The 20,971-nt window shown below is 46.6% G+C and overlaps 1 protein-coding gene across 10 annotated transcripts in view; it reads left to right on the top strand.

Moving 5' to 3' along the window:
* The window catches only part of ANKRD6 (ankyrin repeat domain 6), a 183,818-nt gene that overhangs the window by 145,240 nt on the left and 17,607 nt on the right, over positions 1-20,971 (top strand). For 4 of the 10 annotated variants that reach the window (XM_055535495.1, XM_055535496.1, XM_055535492.1 and 1 more), the window contains 6 exons: positions 7,222-7,320; positions 8,484-8,582; positions 12,410-12,508; positions 14,241-14,339; positions 16,670-16,768; positions 17,154-17,231. In XM_055535495.1, coding sequence (XP_055391470.1) covers positions 7,222-7,320; positions 8,484-8,582; positions 12,410-12,508; positions 14,241-14,339; positions 16,670-16,768; positions 17,154-17,231 — 573 coding nt within the window. Of the gene's footprint in view, positions 1-1,845; positions 2,185-7,221; positions 7,321-8,483; positions 8,583-12,409; positions 12,509-14,240; positions 14,340-16,669; positions 16,769-17,153; positions 17,232-20,971 lie in introns of all 10 variants that reach the window. The other 6 variants (XM_055535494.1, XM_055535489.1, XM_055535488.1 and 3 more) reach the window with 4 other exon arrangements.

Here is a 20,971-nt window from a genome sequence, read left to right as displayed (position 1 = left end):
TCATTGATCAAACTTACCACTGGAGAAAAAGATGAAGCTTAAAAACTTAAATTTTTGTCTTTTCTTGCCTTGATTTCTCTTAGTATACATTTAGTTTAAAAGGACCTATTTAAAGAAAAAAACAGAACATTGATCTTGTGTAATCTGAGAAAAACGACGCCTCCAGAAAGATTCAGTCTGGTGCTCTGCCATGATTGAGAGTCATTCTCTGAGTTTCTTCAGTCCGATTACCTAGAAAGAGATTCTGCTTGGCTCTTTTGGGTTCAGAAATCCATTCCTGAGTAAATCAGCAGTGGCTGGCATGGAGTCATGTAGTGTAGGGGGTAGCCCTGTTGGGTTTTTGGGCAGGCTAGATTCTCTAAGAAGGGGATGTGGGAAAGACTATGTAAATTGTTCTCCAGTGGGCTATTAGGAAAATGTCCTAATGATAATCTGATTGGAAACTCTTTTTGAAAAGTTTCTAACTCTGGCTGTGATTTGTACAGTAGAACTCGAAGAGGTAAGAACTTTTATGAGGAACATAGAGTCTTGGAGACTTTGTACTCATAAACCCCTTTCAGAGTCACCTTTAATCACTGTGCTTACTGAATGTTATCAAAGTTCAGACCCTCTGTTGGGCTAGAGTGTGGGTCACCAAAGTGCTTCTAGTCTTGAGTCCCTGTGTAATGTCTGAAAACTTGGCAAACACACAAGTTGAGAAGGACAGCATTCACAAAGCAATAACTAAATGTGTCATATCCATGGGCAGAAGGCTGTCAGTGTCATTCAGAAATTTCTGGTTATATTTGGAACCTGTTGAGTCATCAAGGATGTTATTTTCAAAAGATGCTGACCTAGCTTTAAGCTGTTGATTTCCACCCCAGGTCACAATACACTTTTTTCTTTCCCAGCACCTTAGCCATCATAACATACCTGATTATATCTTATCCTTACATGACAGGAGCAAAAATACAGGGAGAGGGAAGAGATTCTGACCACAGGAAAGGCAGGGCATTGAATTGTTGGTGCAAATATGTTGGGCAGCATCTGCTCTTCTCTGCATAATTAAAGCCCTTGCTGCCTTGGTGGCAAGGCTGCAGTAATACCAGGGTGCGAACCCATCGTGACCCAGCACTCTTGCCTCAGGTCCTGAGCTCCAGGTATCACGTGTTCTGCAGCAAGAGCTATGCAACTTTCCAGAACTACTGCTGTTTATATCAGGCAAGATAGGAAGTAAACTAGTCAGGAGTTCTCACAGGGTAGCCAAAGGGGTACAGGTCAGCAGAAGGAAAGCCAGCTCTACCATTAGAGGGGTACTCTTTATTTATTGAAATTATTTTTATATTTTGCATCTTTCCCTTGCCATAGACAATGCATATATTGTTTCTCTCAGTTTAAAACGAAAGTGCACACACAACAACGAAACAGTGTAAAAACAGCTGGAAGTGGAGGTTTCTTGACTCTCACTAGTTCTGAAGTAATGATTTGTCATAATATGGTTCATGTATGTCTTCTGTGTATTTACTCTGCTTGTTGATCAGCCTTGAAACCCATGCAGGAATTCGAGGAAGAAAACTCCTTACAGATAGTCTTTAAAGAAGCTGGGAATGGGAATCCCCTGGTGGTCCAGTGGTTAGGACTCAGTGCTTTCACTGCCACGGCCCAGGTTCAGTCTCTGATCAGGGAACTAAGATCCTGCAAGCCATGAGGCACGAGCAAAAAATAATAAAAAAAATAAATAAATAAAGAAGCTGGGAGATTAAGTATTGGAAAAAAAAATTTCAGAAGTTACCTGTCTTGGGTGATGGGTAACAATAGAGAATGTTAATGTTTTGAAGAATTTACTCCTAACTTCATGTTCTACAGATACTGTGCTTTGTATCATGGTAAAGACTGAGAATTAGTTGAAGAATGACCTCCAGTGCCCTGGAGTGGGATTATTATGAATTTGAACCTGTGGAAACCAGTTCTTTAGAATATGGAACTCCAGGAGCAAATTCCCTCTTGCTTCCTGCCAACCCTGTCAACGCTCATTGGAGCACTAACGCCATCTCTGATTGGTCTATGAGCCATCACACAGCCCCCACCTCAGAAATAGTCCAGGACCCCGTGGCCACGGGAAAAGGCACGAAGGAAGAGAAAAATAAGAAAAACCAGAGAAGACAGGCTAGGAAGAACCCCAGAAGATCAGAGAGAGAAAAAGAGGTCAGCAGTTGTTTCGTGCACCTACCCTGTCTTGAGCTTCCTTGCAGTATGGCTGCCTGTGCCACCTGGGAGGGATTCCTCCTGAAGAGGGGCAGGGGCTGCCCTTGCATGACGGGGGTTTCTTCTATGAGCTTGGCTTTGGAATCTGCCCACACTGTGCTCACTCTTTTTCACCATGTAGGAGAGAACACGTATTTCGGAACCAAGTGTTAGACCTCAGTGGTTGCAAACCTTTTAAAATCTCTACGTAAGAAACACTGATGTCCTAGAAAAATGGAGAGCTGGCAGTTCATGCACTTTGCAGACAAGTCCCTTTGCAGTCACTCTGGAACATGATGTGCATGTTCCAAATTAAAGTGCCAAACTACGAGTTTGCTGGGTTTTCAAGTTCCAGCTTCAGCGTTTTTCTTCTGCTTCTTTGTAGTTAATCATTCAACAAATACTTTTCAGGTGCTATACTTGCCAAGGCATTGGGCTAAAGTACTTTGCTTGATGATGCCATAAACAGGCAGCCCCATCCCCCAGAAGCATCTAATTGTTTTAAAGACCTGTTTAAGGTTAATTGACTTCACAGGTTATAAACAGCATGCTGCTACTGTTGCTAAGTCACTTCAGTCGTGTCCGACTCTGTGCGACCCCATAGACGGCAGGCTCCCCCATCCCTGGGATTCTCCAGGCAAGAACACTGGAGTGGGTTGCCATTTCCTTCTCCAATGCAGGAAAGTGAAAAGTGAAAGTGAAGTTGCTTCAGTCGTGTCCGACTCTGTGCGACCCCATGGACTGCAGCCCACCAGGCTCCTCCGTCCATGGGATTTTCCAGGCAAGAGTACTGGAGTGGGTTGCCATTGCCTTCTCCTATAAACAGCATGAGGCAAGCACAAAAAGCCTTGACAATTTGAATTCTGCCTCAACTGTGGGTACATTTGTGCTAAGTCTCCTCAGTCGTGTCCAACTCTTTGCGACCCTATGGGCTGTAGCCCACCAGGCTCCTCTGTCCATGGGATTCTCCAAGCAAGAATACCAGAGTGGGTTGCCATTCCCTTCTCCAGGGGTCCTTCCCAACCCAGGGATCGAACCTGCATTTCTTATATCCCCTGCATTGGCAGATGGGTTCTTTACCACTGTTGCCACCTGGGAGACCCCTGTCCCAACTGTGCTACCCTGAATCAGCTGGTTATTCTAAGCTAGGCACTGAACTGCACTGGACCTTGGCTTTTCAATCAATAAAATGAGGGAATTAGATGCCACAGTGCTTGGAGTGTAGTAGAAAGTCAGTAAATAATCACTGAATAGATAATGAATAAATGCTGTTGAAGGTGCCAAATTTCTCCCAGCTTTTTTTTTTTCTCCAAAATTTCAGAATTTCATGGTTGATCTTTAAATCATAGAGAAATAAAGATTATATCTAAGTTGCTGCTTAGGTCTGTTATTAAGTATGTATAGAGGCACATTTTGTTTCAGTATTTGAAAAGTATACTTCCTTTTAACTTTTTATTTTGTATTGGGGTTTAGCCAATTAACAATGTGATAGTTTCAGGTGAAGAGTGAAGGGACTCAGCCATAGATAGACATGTATCCATTCTCCCCCAAACCCCCCTCCCATCCAGGCTGCCACATGACGTTGAGCTGAGTTCCCTGTGCTACACAGTAGGTCCTTCTTGGTTATCCATTTAAAATACAGCCGTGTGTACATGTCCGTCCCAGCTCCCTAACTATCCCTTCCTCCCGTCCTTCCCCCGCTGGCAACCACAAGTTCATTCTCTAGGTCTGTGAGTCTCTGTTGTGTAGAAAGTATACTTTTGAAATAATACTTTTATTTCCAAAGGAAGTTTTAGTTTTATAGGAGGAAGAATTGATTCGCAGGTCATTGACCCTGTTGCAGTAAAGGGTCTTAGCTGTTCATTTATGTCACGTTCTGGGGAATAGTAGATCTGAGACAGCCCGAGGTGGCCCTTGACTTACGTATTCCTGTCTCTCGGTGGCTGGTTTTTATGTGCCAGAGAAACCCAGAACCACCCCACCTCATGTGAGCCGAGCTCATGGTCCCTCTTGAGGGCCTTGCTGGGTGGGGAATGGCTGGCTCTGGCCTTCACTGCCCTGTACATCCAACGGATGAGGCAAGGACCCAGGCTCTGAGTGCGTCTCTAACCGAGAAGCGTGAAGATGGAGGGGCGGCTGTGTCCTGGAGATGGGCAGGCCCAGGAGAAGGGGCCCGCCGGAGACACCTGTGCCAGGAGCACAAGGACCACGGGGCTCCCACCACAGCCTCGCCCAGGCCGCCAGGTCTCCTGAGTCCTGTTCATCCATCTGGCAATCTACTGTTAAGGGCTGAACTAGAATTGAGATTTAGCTTCCTACGTTGAGTTCGAGTTTCACAAAGGAAAATTATCCCCACAGAAGCAAGTACAGGAGATTCATGCGAAAAGCAAGTAATAAATCACAGTGGTGTTCTGGCTTCAAAGTTGCCTCAGCTCATGATTTAGTGGCAGCCCATGAAGCACAGTAAAACATTTGATCTGAAGCCAGGCCGCCAACACGACCCACACTTTATGAACAACAAAATGGTTACGTTTGGTTACGTAAAGGGGTTGTTCTAATTGGGCCAAGGAGTGCAGGTTAGTGCGCCCGCAGTGTGTAGGAATGGTTAAAGGCCTCTAACAACTAGAAATCTGACCAAGTCGGTGTTTACTCTGAAGAAGGGGGCTGCAGCCTTACCTTTGTGGCTGAGAACAGGGCACCTCCTTTCTCATCAGGTCAATAACAATAAATTACACTTGAGGTCCATTTTGGGAAAACCCATCATGACGCTGATAGGGAAACACGCAGTCTTGAAGATTCTTACAGAAGTTTTCAAAAATTGAGACTGGGGCTTTCCCGGTGGCTCAGTGGTAAAGAATCTACCTGCCAGTGTACAGGAGACACAGATTCGATCCCTGGTCCAGGAAGATCCCACATGCCATGGAGCAAATAAGCCTGTGCTTTGGAGCCCAGAAGTTGCAGCTACTGAAGCCTGCACGCTCAACTAGAGAAAAGCCCTCGCAACAGCAAAGACTCAGCACTGCCCCCCAAATTAATTAATTAAAAAAAAAAATTGAGACTGGGCAGTTTTTCATGATTATCTGTTTGGGCCTTAAGTACACCTCATCTGGAAACACTTCCTAAGTTGTTTGAGAAAGATATGTAATGGCTTTGCCCACCTCCTGTAACCACCGATCCAGTGGCCGTATTCTTTTGACGACATGGCACATAGAAAGGGTCCTCTTTGAGTAAGTGGTCTTGGACAGGTGAGTGAGAAGAAAAGCAAGGCTAAACCTACTTTGTAATGGGAATCATAGCATAGGATGCTGAGGGGAGGGTTGATGACAGAAGGCACGGACAGTGGATGGAGTCATGCTAATGATTACCTCTACCCTCCTGACCCAACCAGGAAGAAATCTCTTAGATTCAACAGAAGGGAGAGAAAGAAAAGCTTCTGAGACATGGACAGTCCCATCCCGTTCCTGGTATATTAGTACAGCTTAGACATTTAATAGCCATTTTATGATGCTAGAAATTGTATATGTAAAAAATTGGAAAGAAAAAGTTTAAAGAGGAAAATATTATTTCCCCTCATGAATTTTTTAAAGGGAGTGTTTTTTTTTTAATTTTAAGAATGTGAATTTGGTTTTTAAGTAGGAGTAAGTGCTTTTTATTGTGATGATCTATACATAACATAAAATTGACCGTTTTAACCATTTTTAAGGGCACAGTTCTTTGGCATTAAGTACATTTGCATTGTTATGCAAACATCACCGTGGTCTCTCTCCAGAACTTTTTTTTCAGATTAAGTGCTTTTAAAGTGCATTGTCATTTGTTACAGATCCCAGGGATATAAGTAGAATCAGTATTTGATGAAGGCTATTTATAGGTAGCAGTGCACCCTTCTTTAAAAAGCCTCCGTGTTCTAGTTGGTCTCTCCTCTCTTGGGCTAAGAAGCAGGACTACTCCGAAGCATGTTCTTTGCCCCTCCTAGGTTCCACCAGAAAATTGTTCATGCAAAATTCTTGCCACCCAGATCATAGACCCCAAGAAGGGAAGGGAGGGACCTTGCCTGCTTTCACAGAGGAAGAACTTGAAGTCCAGCGAGGTGACAGGTATCCCCCAAGGCTTGCACAGCACACATCTCCTGACCCCCTTGCCCCACTCCCTTTCCATCCCACCAGGAATTTTCCACACCATTCACCCATCTCCCCGTTCAAGCTTACACCCCAGGCTGGACTTGATTTCCTGAATGCCTGTCAGAGATAACATGTATTCTCGGAGACTTCAGGACTATCTCTTGCTACGGACTTCACTGTCTTACCTCTAGGATATTAGTCCTCTCAACTGCAGTTAGGGGGAGTCAGCTTCCCTTTGGCACCCTGACAGAGAAAGAGAAGGCCAGCCATCCCAGGAATCTGATCACAGAGAAAGGGGTCAGATGCCGCCCCAACAGTGAAGATGCTGTCATGGGATGTTGGAAGAGCCTTAGAGATGTGCAGTGACAGCCTGAGTCCCTGAGTCCCTCCTCAGATGTCCTGGCGTATCCCCCTGCATTGTTTGCTCTAGGCCAGGGCCAGTCAATCAAGGAGTCCACCCACTCCCGGGTCCTGAGTGCTGCTGAGTGAGAGAGTAGGCTAGTGAGTCCTCTGACGCTGGGGAACGAGAGGACTCAGCAGAGAGTAAAGGTTCCAGGCATTGCTGGTTACCTTGAGCAGCCCACAGTCTGACTTTCAGACCCACTCGTCACAGTTGTGACAGTCCCATTGCCATCCCCTGGGGTGGCGGGTGAGAGCCTGACCCTCATCCAGAGGTCAGCTCTGTGGCCAGGGTTGCTGTGCGGTAGGCTGAAGGTCAGCACTGAGTTTGTGAACATCGCTGTTCTTGCCGGCACGCACCATCTGTTGACTAGATCACTGAGCCCAGCTGGCCCTCGGTGACTGAACGGTGAAGCAGGGGAGCAAGCGGTGGGGGGCTGGCGAGTGCTGACCGCCGTCCCTGCCTTCCCACCGCCTGCAGGGGGACCAGACCGCCTTGCACCGGGCCACGGTGGTGGGGAACACCGAGGTCGTTGCGGCACTCATCCAGGAGGGCTGTGCTCTGGACCGACAGGACAAGGTGAGCAGGGAAGGGGGGGCATAGTGTCAGCCTGAGAACGTGCTCTGGGGATTTTCTATTGCGTGAGACATTGTCATTCCTGAGTCTTATTGCTCATGATTCAACATGAGGAGATCAGCCCGGAGTGCCTCTGAAAGAGTATTTGATCTCCCAGCAAACTGAACATTTACAAAAGCCCTTCCCTCTTTTCTGTGACAGCAGTGAACAACCACAGAAATATAAATGGTGAAGAAGAAAAGTCTGGAAGTAATGAGCTGTGTAGGCCTTGGATGGGGGACTCCACATCCAGAGAGTCTGAGTGGAAGCCCCCAGACTGTTTCTTAAATATATATATATATATATATATAATGGCCTGAAACAGCTGGGAGGGCATTGCTGCCTCTTCTCTGTGCTTCCCTTTCCCTCACCCTACCTCTAGGTCCCACCCCACTCAATTCACTGCGCTTGATGTTTCTTTTTTTAATAGTAAGTTAAGCAAACACAAGATCTGTGGAATTGGTTGATTTTTATTTAAAAGTCACCTATGGAGGACACCTGTTTACCATATTTACAGATCACTGCCTTTTTTTTTTTCTTTTTGCCATATTTATAAATCACTGTCCTCGGTGCCTGCTCATTTGTTTGGGGCCCTGAGGTTTCTGGATTAACCTTCGAGAGATCAGATTTGGAGAAAGAAAAAAGCTGTGGAATCCACTTGTCCGCCTGTGGGCCCCTGGAACTTCTGAAGCTGGACTCTCCATCTGCCTGATCTTTGCAGGGTTCTCTCTGGGGCCAGGAGTGGAGCAGGGCAGCCCCTGGGGCTGTGTAGTTGGGTGGGGGAGGGACACCACGCCTCCCAATGCGGCTTTCTGTTCAGCATGAGCGGTGCGTGGGAGCCTTTCTCACCACCCCAGTTCCCAGAGAGACTTAAGCCCTAATGCCTTAAGTCATCCCCTGTGCATCATAAAGCTAGAGTGCATCTGGAGGGGTACCATTTTTAGGTACCATTCTGGGAGAATGAATAAACTGGCCACTCTGATCACTCCTTGGGATCTGTGGTTTAGGTGAGAAACCCCAGCCAAGAGAGGCCCCTGTGTGGGCCTTAAAATAACCTGCGCTGTGCTGACGCTGAGCAGACGGATCAGGCTTGGGTGACGGGGCTCTCTCTCCTGTGTGCCCCCCAGGACGGGAACACGGCCCTGCACGAAGCATCCTGGCACGGTTTCAGCCAGTCGGCCAAGCTGCTCGTTAAAGCTGGAGCCAACGTGCTTGCCAAGAACAAGGTGAGGTCCGGCAGGTGTGAGACCCCCTTGGTCACAATGAGGACAGCCCAGCCCGCCTTCTTTAAGGGATCTTCCTCTTGCCGAGCAGAACTAGGGCTCGGGGCCTTGGAACCTGGTGCAACTGAAAGCTTGGAGCTGGAGTGCTCCCATTAGGGCTGTGGCTCTCCCTGCTTTCCTGTAGGTCCATGAGACTGTGGTCATGGGAGCCAGCCCCGTCCTGAGGGGGCAGAAAAGGACCACAGCATCTCCTCTCCCTTGCTGTCCTCTGCCACTCTCCACTTCGTCTTTTCCTGCCATGTCCCTGGATCAGCCCCAAAGCCTCACAACGGACTGACATGATGTCTTGTCCCTTTGCATCCTGCTCCTCCGCTCCTCAGGAACTTTCCAGAAAGCTCCTCACCTGTCACTGTCTTGGGCCTCCCCAGAGCAGCCTCAGCCTCTGTTGTCTCTCTGGGTGACTTTGGCGTGTGCCTCCCGGGCTTGCAGGGTGGGCCCACCATCTCTTCTTTTATCCCCTCCCTTAGGGTTATCCAGTTTCTTTTCTGCCCATTGACCCTCAGGGTGGGGACCTGCCTATCGGGTGGCTGCGTTTCTCTAGCTCCCGGGACTGCACACAGCTCTGTGCTGTGCTGACTGGTGAGATGTTTTCCCGTGGTTCCCTCGTGGGTCGAGGGCTTCCGGGAAGCAGCTGGCCCTGTATTGTGGCATCTCCAGTAAAAGCCTGGCTCACTGCCTAGAGGACTGGTGGTTCTCCATTTCTTCCAGGTGGGATATAGCCTAGAACAGGAGTTGGTAAGTTTATACCAACTCGAAGTAGGTGGTTCCCAGTTAACGGATGGGGGGCCTCACCTGAGTCTTATAAGACATGTGATTCGTTTGTGACACAATTAGGGCTGTGAATTATCCCAGCTGGATCCACTTCACCACACTGCCACCTGTCCCCTGAAGGGTCCACCCCCAAATTGTGTAGGGAGCCACGAGTTCTCTCTCTAGATAGAGCAGCACAGGTGAGGTGTCATCCCAGGAGAGGGACTTACAGGCTCACCAACTCAAACTCTAGGAGGCCTCTAGAAGGTCCTTCTCTTTTTTTCTTTTCCCCCCACAAATAAAATTATAAGATTATAAAGTCTACAATATCATTTGATAGCTCCCAAGGGTTAATGAACACATTGATCACCCCCATTTATTTACCTTTTTGTGTCTGTGTGAGAGAACATTTAAGTTCTACAATTAGCAAATTTCAATTATACAAGACTGTTATCAGGTGTAGTCTGTAGACTACAGACACAGCTGTAGAACCACACGTTATCAGCTGTAGTCCCCATGTTACACGTTAGAGTCACAGACCTTGTTCATCTTACAGCTATAAGTTTACACCCTTTTACCAACCTCTCTTTATCCCCCTGCACCTCTCACTCCAGCTTCTGGCAGCCACTTTTCTACTCTCTGTTTCTACAAGTCCATCTTCCTCCCCCTCCCCCAGACTCCACATAGAAGTGAGAAGATAGAGTATTTGTCTTTCTGTCTAACTTATTTCACTTGGTGTATCACCCTCTAGGTTCATCCATATTGTTGCAAGTGACAGAATTTCTTTCTTTTTAAAGGTTGGATAATATTCCATCGCATAAGAAAGGTCCTTACTCAGCCAAGTACAGCAGCCCCTATCTAGAAATCAGTACTCATTACTCAGGGTGGGAAAATGCCTGCTATGTATACAGCAGGTCAGCTTTTTAAATTTCAGGTTTGACATTGCAGCCTTTTGTGTCCACTTTCATTTTACACATTGGTTTGGAGCGCCTTCCATGTTATTACATGTATGATTAGTGCATTCCTTTTGATCACTGAGTAATGCTCCACTGTGTGGATATACCATAATCTGTATTCTAACCCATGTATTTTCATTTTCTTCCTCCAAATGCTTTTCAGCATGATCGATATTTTCTTATTGACAAAAGTAAATTTTATTTGTACAGCTATCAGATTTCTTTTCAACATATATTTAACATATTTTTTTTCAACATATATTTAAGTGACTCCTGGGAGGCCAACAGCTTTGAGAAAACCTTCTCTATGTGTACTGAGAATTACACTAAGCTGAGCCCTGAGCCCTGCCAGGGAATTGAGTGTTTAAAATGTGGGCAGACCCTTTGTTTTGGAGGACTAAGCTAGCCGTGCTTCTCTGGTTGCACTTTAAAATCTCCTGGGAAAGTTTAAAAAAAAAAAGCAGTGGGGAGAAGAGGGTAGAAAACCAAACCCACATGATGACAGGCCTGGGGTGACCAGCTGTCTTGGTTTTGCTAGAGTTAGGGAAGGGAATGGCACCCCACCCTAGTACTCTTGCCTGGAAAATCCCATGGATGGAGAAGCCTGGTGGGCTGCAGTCCATGGGGTCGCTAAGTGTCAGACATGACTGAGCGACCTCACTTTCACTTTTCACGCAATGGAGAAGGAAATGGCAACCCACTCCAGTGTTCTTGCCTGGAGAATCCCAGGGACGGGGGAGCCTGGTAGGCTGCCATCCATGGGGTCACGCAGAGTTGGACATGACTGACGTGACTTAGCAGCAGGGAAGGGATGCATCCCAGAATGCAGACCTTTCAGCACCTACACGTGAACAGCCTGGCCCCACCCCCTGGGGCAGGGACGTTGCGTTGCATCCGTGCACTGGTCTGTTGCAAGGGTCCCCCAGTTGAGTCCAGCCTGCACCCGAGGCTTGATAACCAACAAATTCACTCAGCTCTCAGGCTCAGAACTCACCAAGTTCCTGGAGGTAGCAGTGAGGAAAGAAAGACCCTGCCCAGGTTGGTTAGAGCTAAGGTCGTGAGAAGGATGGTAAGGGGCCCTGCAGCACACAGCTTTCCTCTATTTTTAAAAACCCATGCTTCTTTTCAAAGGTAAGGAATATAAATCATCCTTGAGTCTGGGCAGACAGTGCCGTATGATCCAAAGAGGAGTGAACTGGGCCAGGGAAAAGCCATAAACAGGCTGACAGCTCTGAGCCCACAACTGCAGGCCTGACCCAGCTTTTAAAGAACAAACACGGAGCTTATGTGTTTAATCTTCTGAATCCTTGCACCAAATCATGTTGCCTGCTTTTCTTGTCACTTTCCTAGGGGTTATCAGCGGCCTTGCAGGCCTTATTCCCCTAGTTTCAGAAAGTTCTCTTCTTGTCAATGAAGTCTTTCTGCAAGATTGCTGTGTATGTGATCCTGACCTTTCATTGCCATTTGACCTTGAAGGTAGACTCCCAAAAGCAAGAGGGTCTCTCTTGGTTGCCCATAGTTTAAATTTTGATATTTCAAGGAAAACCCAAGATTTGGAAGAGACTTGCAAATTAAATCTGTTACTGTGGCCTGCTGGAATCGGCCTGTTTTACCTCCATTGGTAGGCTGTCCACAGTTGTTCCGTGTTCCTCTTATAACTAAAAGGAACAGCCTTGTGCATGTGCCCGGCACTCTGCCATGAAGAAGATGGTCTCCTCAGCACTCCGAATCAACCCTCATTGTCTCAGCACATAGGGGTCATGCTCCACTTTACAGGTGAGGAATTCACAGTGGTGCTTATTAAGAGCATTCCCCAGTAGCTTGCAAGCAGTAAGTGGCAGAGCCAGGGCTCGGAACCAAGGTTTTATGACCCATGTGACTCTTCTGCTGGTATGGATTCCCAATTACATGTTCTTGCCTCTGAAGCACCCCAGCTGGGTCCACCGAGCAGAAAGCAGAGAGCGTAAACAGTGACTCTCCTGTAAGTCTTGGCCCCCTGCAAGCGTGCCCGGTCTGCAGGAGGTGTTGCTAACATGTGCCCCCCTCTGTTTGCCTCTCTCCCAGGCGGGGAACACGGCTCTGCACCTGGCCTGCCAGAACAGCCATGCCCAGAGCACCCGTGTCCTTCTGCTGGGCGGCTCCCGCGCCGACCTCAAAAATAACGTGGGTGAACAAAAATAGCATCTCTTGCACTCTCTTCCGTTGCCTATATTATGAAAGCATACTAGAGTATTCACGTGTAGAAAACGAAAATTTGTTAATAAAAGGGGTTTGGGGACTATCAAGAAAGTATTCGTTTGTTGCTAATTCGTAAAGGATCCTTTTGCAGCAGTCCCCAATCTTTTTGGCTCAAGCGACAGGTTTCATGGAAGACAGTTTTTTCACGGATGGGGGAAAGGTTGGGGGATGGTTTGGGGATGATTCAAGTGCATTACGTTTATTGTGCACTTTAATGCCACCACTGATCTGACAAGAGGTACCAGTCCGTGGCCCAGAGGTTGGGGACCTCTGCATTAGGGGAATGAGAAGAGAAATCAACACTCGGAAACACTGATTTTTCTCCCACGCTCGCCCCTTGCTCCTCGGCCTCTCAGTCTGTTTTATCATTTTGTACAGCAGGTGTCTAGCAAGCAGGTCTAAGAATGAGTAATTGTTTTCAGGAAGCCTCCGCCCACACAGTGTTGCACTCTTAGTAAATACCGGCTGATGCTGTACTGGCGAGGCTGTCTGATGCTCCATGCCCAGCATCTACAAATCTGTCCCTGAGGCATCCTTGGGATGAACTGATGATCAATAGTTCTTGGAGGTTCCTGACCTGAAAGGTCCCACGGGCATACCCCTTCCCTCCACGAACACTGCATTTCCTTCATGAAGCCTGTGCCACGTGGCAAGAGAATCTGAGGCTTCTCTCAAAAATGACTTTGGCTGGACAACTTCCCTGGTGATCCAGTCGTTAGGACTCTATGCTTCCACTGTAAGGGGCACGGATTTGATCCCTGGTTGGGGAACCAAGTCCTACAGGCTGTGCACAGTGGCCATAAAAAAAAGGACTTTTAGCTGGGGTTTCCTGACTGGGGGCAGGCTTATCTAAAGCGGTCCTGAGAATGCTCTGAACTTCAGCTTTGAGCTTGGTTCCCTCTTAATCCAGAGGAGAAGGTTGTGCTAAAGTGTCACCATCTCTAGACAGAACTAGAGCTCAAATGAGAAGTCAGGGGAGCGCCGCAAAACGTCACAATATTGTCTCCAGTTCTCTTGTTTTCTCTCTGGGAGCAGTTTGGCCTGGGACCACCAAGGAAGACCCTGCTCCTGAATTTTTCTGAGAAGTCCTTTTTTATGCCCAGTGATTGCTTCCTCATCAGCTTCCTAGGCTGCATTGCTCCCCATGGGATCCTGGGGTACTGCTAGAATGGGATGCACTATGAATATTTTTAGCGTATGTAATCTTAAAATCCAGCAACTCATCCCACTTTCTTAGTCCATTCAGCCACGGTGGATCTGTGATGGGGAAAGTCTCATATCCAAAGCAATGCTATCGATCTTAGGCAGTGTAATCCAGAGCCTTTGGGTTGTAGGAGAGGCAGGGGTCAGTGGAGTCTTAGTAAGTGCCTGCTAGGCAGAGCCTCTCTTAGTTTTGGCGAAGGTCTCTTGGGCAGCAGGCATCCAGGACCTGAAACCTGAGACCGAGTCTGCGTGGTGGGAAAGAGAGCTGCACACAGGAAAGGGCTGCAAGTCGTGGAGTGAGCACCTATGATAAAGGAGATGCTTGTCATTCAGGCCATTGCCCTGTGAGGAATATATGCTAGTCTGCTAGCTTTTAAATGATAATTTTCTTTTAATTTTCTGTTATGTTTTGTAACCGCTCAGACCGTGCTTAGAGTTTGATTTCTGTCCGCAGGCAGGCGACACCTGTTTGCACGTTGCTGCACGCTATAATCACTTGTCCATCATTAAGCTCCTCCTCAGTGCTTTCTGTTCTGTCCATGAAAAGAACCAGGTCAGTGCGTGTGATCTCCCCGTGGTTCACAGGCAGCTGCGCTAGCGCCAGCGGGGACAGAGGTTGCTGGGAGGTGGTGCCTGCTCCCGGAATGGGACTTGGCCAGTGCTGGCCTTCGAAGGAACCACAGATTTCCTGTGGCCCTGGTTTATCTGGCGTTCTGGAGAAAGCGTGCTCTGTCATTCCAGTGCGTATCACCACATTTGCGTAGTGAACATTTTTGGAAATCCTGGGGGTGGGTTTTGTTGTTAGTGTGGTTTTTAAAAATGAAACCCACAAGGAAGAATGGGGCTTTTGGTGTCATGATTTCTGTTCCTTGCACCACCACCTTTATGTGAGCTGAGCTGATGGCGTCTCTTGTTTCTGTAAAGTTCGGTGCATGGGCAGTAACTACACTGTGCAGTGGGGTTTTGAAATACAGCTGTGGTTATTACAGTGTTCTGTGGAAATGTGATTTTTCAATAGTCATTTGGATTTTTAAAAGTTGTCTTGTTACTTATTGAAACCTATACCTAACTGATGCATTGTTTGGCTTTTCTGAGTTTGGGTGCATAAATCTGAAATTTAAAAAATTAGATCATGATTCAGATTTAAAATACCCTATAATGGTGATTACTGACCCTGGCTGCATATTGGGATCAAAAGGGAATTTAAATATACCATTCCTGAATCCCACCCCAACGTAAATGACCAGAACATCTGGGGCTGAGGTCCAGGAAACAGTATTTTTTTAAAGCTCCTGGTCTAAGTGTGGGCTTCCCTGGTGACTGTCAGTCAAGAATCTGCCTGCAGTGCAGGAGACTTCTTGCAATATAGGAGACCAGGGTTCAATCCCTGGGTCGGGAAGTTCCCCTGGAGAAGGAAATGGCAACCCAGTCCAGTATTCTTGCCTGGAAAATCCCATGCCTGAGTGTGCAGACAGGATTGAGAACCACTGACCTAATAGCTAAAGTCTGTCATTCTATAGTCTCCCCGTGGACTCCAGTTTGTCAGATTACCCACAACACAGCCCTGACCAGCTGGTGCTTCTCAACCTGGGAGGCGCATTTCAATCACCTGGGAGCTTTGAAAAATCAGCATGCCCTATCCATGCTCCAGGCCAATTAAGTCAATGTCTGGGTGGGACGCTGGCGTCAGTAGTTTATAAAGCGTCCCAGCTGATTCCAGTGAGCAGCGGAGACTGGAAACCACAGCTCCAGAACTTCCCCTAACATACAACTAGGTGACTCAGGAATGAAATGAACACTTTCCCTGTCTACTCATCAGGGAAGGAGGCCTGAGAACGGCATACTTGATCACCTGCCAGGAATGAATGAATGAGTGATTTCACTTCTGTATGCATCTGACTTATTTATGTTATCTGGTTTGGGAATTAAAACCAATATTTGCATTTGGAATTAGCCCACCAAGCTGCATCTGTTCATATATCCTTCTTTGATTGTCTGAAATGTTTTTTGTAAAAAATAAATTATTGGCTAAATTTGGTAAGGAGTTGAAAACAGCTGGTGTTAAATGAGCGCTATCTTCAGTGACTCCACCCAAACAGAAAACTCCCTGGCCTGTAGGATGATCCCAGTGGCCCTTTCACATCCCTAAGGGTGGCTGCAGGGCTGAGCTATTACTCTGAGGCCTGTAGAAGTAGCTACCTTAGAAGCTCCTGCTTATTCTAGTTCAGAAACTAAGGGGTTCTCTGCCCATCCCCTGCCAGGCAGACAGACAGGGTTCAGAGCTACCTTTTAAGTAAAAATTTTAAAAAGTATGAGTTAAAAGAAATATTTAAAATACATGGCTGAGATCCTGCCTCTGTGTAAGGTCAGGGCCTACCATTCCCAACATCCCAGGCCCAGCATTGCTTTGTCCCCCTGCACTTAATCCTGTCCTGTCATTTCTGGCATCCCACTCAGAAAGGAATGTGGTATTTGTGTGTAGTTCATTCAGTTCCCAAGATCTCTTAAAAAAGAACCACATTTAAACAACAAGATCCTACTCTATAGCACAGGGAACTATATTCAATATCCTGTGATAAACCATAATAGAAAAGGACATAAAAATGTATATAACATTACATTGCTATATGGTAGAAATTAATACATTATAAATCAATTATACTTCAGTAAAATAATTTTAAAAATAAAGTATGAGTTAAAAGAAATATTTTAAAGAAATAATAAAAAGAACCACATAACACTTTAGCCAAGGGCCACTTGTCAGTCTAAGGCAGATTTTAGTTTAACTTTGAAAAGCCACCACCAAGTCATGGGATAAAAAGCTGGAGGGCTGTGGGCCACGATCCCATGGGGTTTAGCCGGCTTTCTTCTGATGGATTCCAGGCTGGAGACACGGCACTTCATATTGCTGCTGCCCTAAATCACAAGAAGGTGGTTAAAATCTTGCTGGAAGCTGGAGCAGATGGGACCATCGTCAATAATGTAAGTGGAGTTGCAGCCATGGTTTCTAAAGCCGTTCCCACCCCTTTCGGGGTCGGTGTGTTGTGGCCACCTCACCTCCTGTGAACTCAGAGCACACAGCCTCGCCCAGCCTCGCTCTGGAAGAGCTGCAGCGTGCCGACCCCACGACCCCTGGGGCCCGAGGGGGTGGGCTCGAGGGGACCCCTACTCTCAGCAGCCCCGTGGGTTACAAACCCCGAGGGCCCATCTTCAGACATTTCAGTGAGCACGTCCTGACATGAAAAGGGTCAGGGGTGTCTAAGTAAACTGGCAAGTAGATGTTGCCAGAAGTGACTGTCCCGGCTGGCTTGTGCGTGTCCCCGGCTGGAGTCCCCTACTCACTGGTCTTCCCTGTGCCTTTCCTTAGGCAGGCCGGACTCCGCTGGAGACTGCCCGCTACCACAATAATCCGGAAGTTGCTCTCCTCCTCACTAAAGCGCCCCAGGTAGGATCTGCTGCATTTTCCCTTGTATTGATTATGTGGGGGCTGCAGAGTTGTTGGGATTCCTTGGGTTGCTATCTACTGAAGCCAGATCAAACCACCTTACGTAAGGGACTGATGGGTTTCCTGAGCAGGTAGTGGACACATAGGAATCCACGTGAGCCTCCAGGAAACTGGAACCAGAGACTTCAGGCCCAGCAGGCTGTTTTCATACACGGCATCGTTTCCTCTTTGTGGCTGGATCATCGTCACAACCAGTTTCCTGGATCATAGTTTCCCAGCCAGGGAAAAGTACCAGTTTAAAATGTAGGAGAGACTTCCCTGGCGTTCCAGTGGTTAAAACTCGGTGCTTCCAGTGCAGGACATGTGGGTTTGATCCTTGGTAGGGAAACGAAGGTCCCATAAGGTGTGCAGTGCAGCCAAAAAATGAAAACAATAAAACATCATAGGAGAAGGTCGGTTGTGATTGGGAGCTTGGAGCAGATGCCCAAAACAAGTGGGACAGAGGTGCTTTAGGGAGATGGTCGTGTCTGTTTGACCACGTGGTTACAAGAGGGATTTCCCAGAGAAAGGTGGGAATGGACATCTGTCTGGGCAGCCGTATATGTCTACTAGAGGCAGTTGGGTACAGTACAGTTGTACTCCTTTTAATTAAATATTGCATGATGTGTGGATGTGAGAGTTGGACTGTGAAGAAAGCTGAGCGCTGAAGAATTGATGCTTTTGAACTGTGGTGTTGGAGAAGACTCTTGAGAGTCCGTTGGACTGCAAGGAGATCCAACCAGTCCATTCTGATCAGCCCTGAGATGTCTTTGGAAGGAATGATGCTAAGGCTGAAACTCCAGTACTTGGGCCAACTCATGCAAAGAGGTGACTCATTGGAAAAGACTCTGATGCTGGGAGGGATTGGGGGCGGGAGGAGAAGGGGACGACAGAGGATGGAATGGCTGGATGGCATCACTGACTCGATGGATGTGAGTCTGAGTGAACTCCGGGAGTTGGTGATGGACAGGGAGGCCTGGCGTGCTGCGATTCATGGGGTCGAAAAGAGTCCGACACGACTGAGCGACTGAACTGAACTGATGGTATATTGGCCATCATTCAATTTTAATAGATGACTGATATTTAAAGTTGAAACGATCTAAGTCTGAAATTTAATCATGATAATTTATAAGCTATTTATGATTTCAGCACCCTGAAATAGCTTTGTTTATATTACCTTCCACAGATACATAATGTTTATATAGCTGTGCCTACTATGTATATCCCCCTTTGTATTCTCCCCTTTATCCTATCTATGATAGGAAACTGTTCTGCAGTCTTCACAATTATTTATCATAATGGAAGCATAATATTCTTTTCTGGTTGCTGACCAGTATTAAACCATTTCCTTAATGTTAGACATTTTGGTTACTTCCCAGTTGGAGCTACTCTGTTCCTTTACAGCAAACAGTGATTGGTTTTCCACCTTATTCTGGCTAATGCTGCAAGAAGGCAAAGTCTTAGGGAGCCAAAGGGACAGCCTGGACCCCAGGTGTTGCCCAGGCCCAGCCAACCTCGGGTTCTGGGTGGCCTTGATTCCATCTATGTGTGAAAAACACACCTGATGTAACTAGCAGTTTCTGGAAGTAGTTAAGATTTTATCTCTTGCAGAATCGATCACCCTCTTGCCCATGGAGTAAGTCCTTTTCAGTGGGCTCTGGAGATACACAGAGCCCCTGAAAGGTGTGAGTTGGATGCTCCTTCAGAAAAAGGCTCCATTTTTGTCTAGCTGTTTGCAAACAAATTCTCAGCTTTATCACCTCCAGAATCCTGATAGAAAAATGCTAGCCTCTCCTGGATCAAAAAGGACAGGGTGCTGTATAAGTGTCAGAATCCATCACAGTTACCTGGCACTTCAGAGTCTGGCAGTTTAATGGACAGCCAGCCCTGTGCTCAGCCATATGAAGACCGTCAAGTCTTGTGGGGTGGAGGATCTCCCTGGCACACAAGGACTGATGTGCCTTTAACCTGCCTGTCATTTATCTTCTAGAGCCCAGGGATCTGGATTCCCAGGGATAAAGCTCACTTGTGAACTGTTTTCCTGTGTGGGTTCTCCTTTAGCCTTTACCATTTAAAAAACATGGCTTGGGACGTCCCTGGTGATCCAGTGGCCAAGACCCCACGCTTTCATTGCAGGGGGCCTGGGTTTGATCCCTGGTCGGGAAACTAGATCCCACATGTCACAACTAAGACCCAGTGCATCCAAATAAATAAATGTTGTTTAAAAAAAGGCTTAGGGAGGGGGGTTCAGGATGGGGAAACCATGGCTGATTCAAGTCAATGAATACAATACAAAACCAATACAATATTGTAAAGTAAAATTAATTAATTAAAAAAATAAATTAAAAAAGGCTTAAGCAAGATTTTCCACACCCATACTGAATAACAAATAAATAGAATATTTTTTTAAAGTTTTTTTCTTTTCTTTTTTTTTTTTTTTACATAATTGTATGTACTAACCCTTATTTTTCAATGCACAGTAAAAGCTTTGGAATATGCATAAAATTGTATGCATACTCTTTTGTTGATCTGTAGTTACAGAAATGGCCTCAGTGTTTGTCTTAACTGAAATGAGAAATTCCCTTGTCCTAGTACCTTAGTTGATCATGGATTTTGATGGTTCACAGCAGTACTAAGAGGGTATTTCCTTCTGAGACTTTAAGATTAATATTCCCTGATTTCTGTGAGGTGGAGAAGACGGATGATCCGGGTGAATGGTATAGTTCTCTGAAAAAGGCTGTGAGCCATGCAGAGTTGTCACTGGCTAATAATGTGGTCAGTGGAGGGAATTTTTCTGATTATTTTGTGTTTGGTGAACTGAATGTTACTTCTCATTTTTGGTTGAAGTGGTTCACAGATGCTTTGGAAAGTGACTTTTAGGTTGATTCTGGAGCTTTGTCCTGTTTTAAGTGTCCGTAAAGCAGATGAGCACTAGTTGCTTCTTTTCATCTGACTTGACTTCCTACTGAGTCTAAATTTAGCTTAGGACACTGGTTCTCAGACCTTTTCTGTCTAAAGACCCTTTAACTTTTCTTCAATGTTCAGTCAGTTCAGTTCAGTTGCTCATTCGTGTCGTACTCCTTGTGGCCCCATGAATTGCAGCACGCCAGGCCTCCCTGTCCATCACCAACTCCCAGAGTTCACTCAAACTCATGTCTATCCAGTCGGTGATGCCATCCAGCCATCTCATCCTCTGTCGTCCCCTTCTCCTCCTGCCCCCAATCCCTCCCAGCATCAGAGTCTTTTCCAATGAGTCAACTCTTCACATGAGGTGGCCAAAGTACTGGAGTTTCAGCCTTAGCATCAGTCCTTCCAATGAACACTCAGGACTGATCTCCTTTAGAATGGACTGTTTGGATCTCCTTGCAGTCCAAGGGACTCTCAAGAGCCTTCTCCAACACCACAGTTCAAAAGCATCAATTCTTTGGCGCTCAACTTTTTTCACAAACTCTCACATCCATACATGACCACTGGTAAAACCATAGCCTTGAATAGACGGACGTTTGTTGGCAGAGTAATGTCTCTGGTTTTCAGTATGCTATCTAGGTTGGTCATAACTTTCCTTCCAAGGAGTAAGCGTCTTTTAATTTCATGGCTGCAGTCACCATCTGCAGTGATTTTGGAGCCCCCAAAAAATAAAGTCTGATACTGTTTCCTCTGTTTCCCCATCTATTTCCCATGAAGTGATGGGACCAGATGCC

The sequence above is a fragment of the Bubalus kerabau genome, chromosome 9, assembly GCF_029407905.1.
Source record: "Bubalus kerabau isolate K-KA32 ecotype Philippines breed swamp buffalo chromosome 9, PCC_UOA_SB_1v2, whole genome shotgun sequence".
Lineage (NCBI taxonomy): Eukaryota > Metazoa > Chordata > Mammalia > Artiodactyla > Bovidae > Bubalus > Bubalus kerabau.
This window is presented reverse-complemented; position numbering and strand designations above follow the sequence as displayed.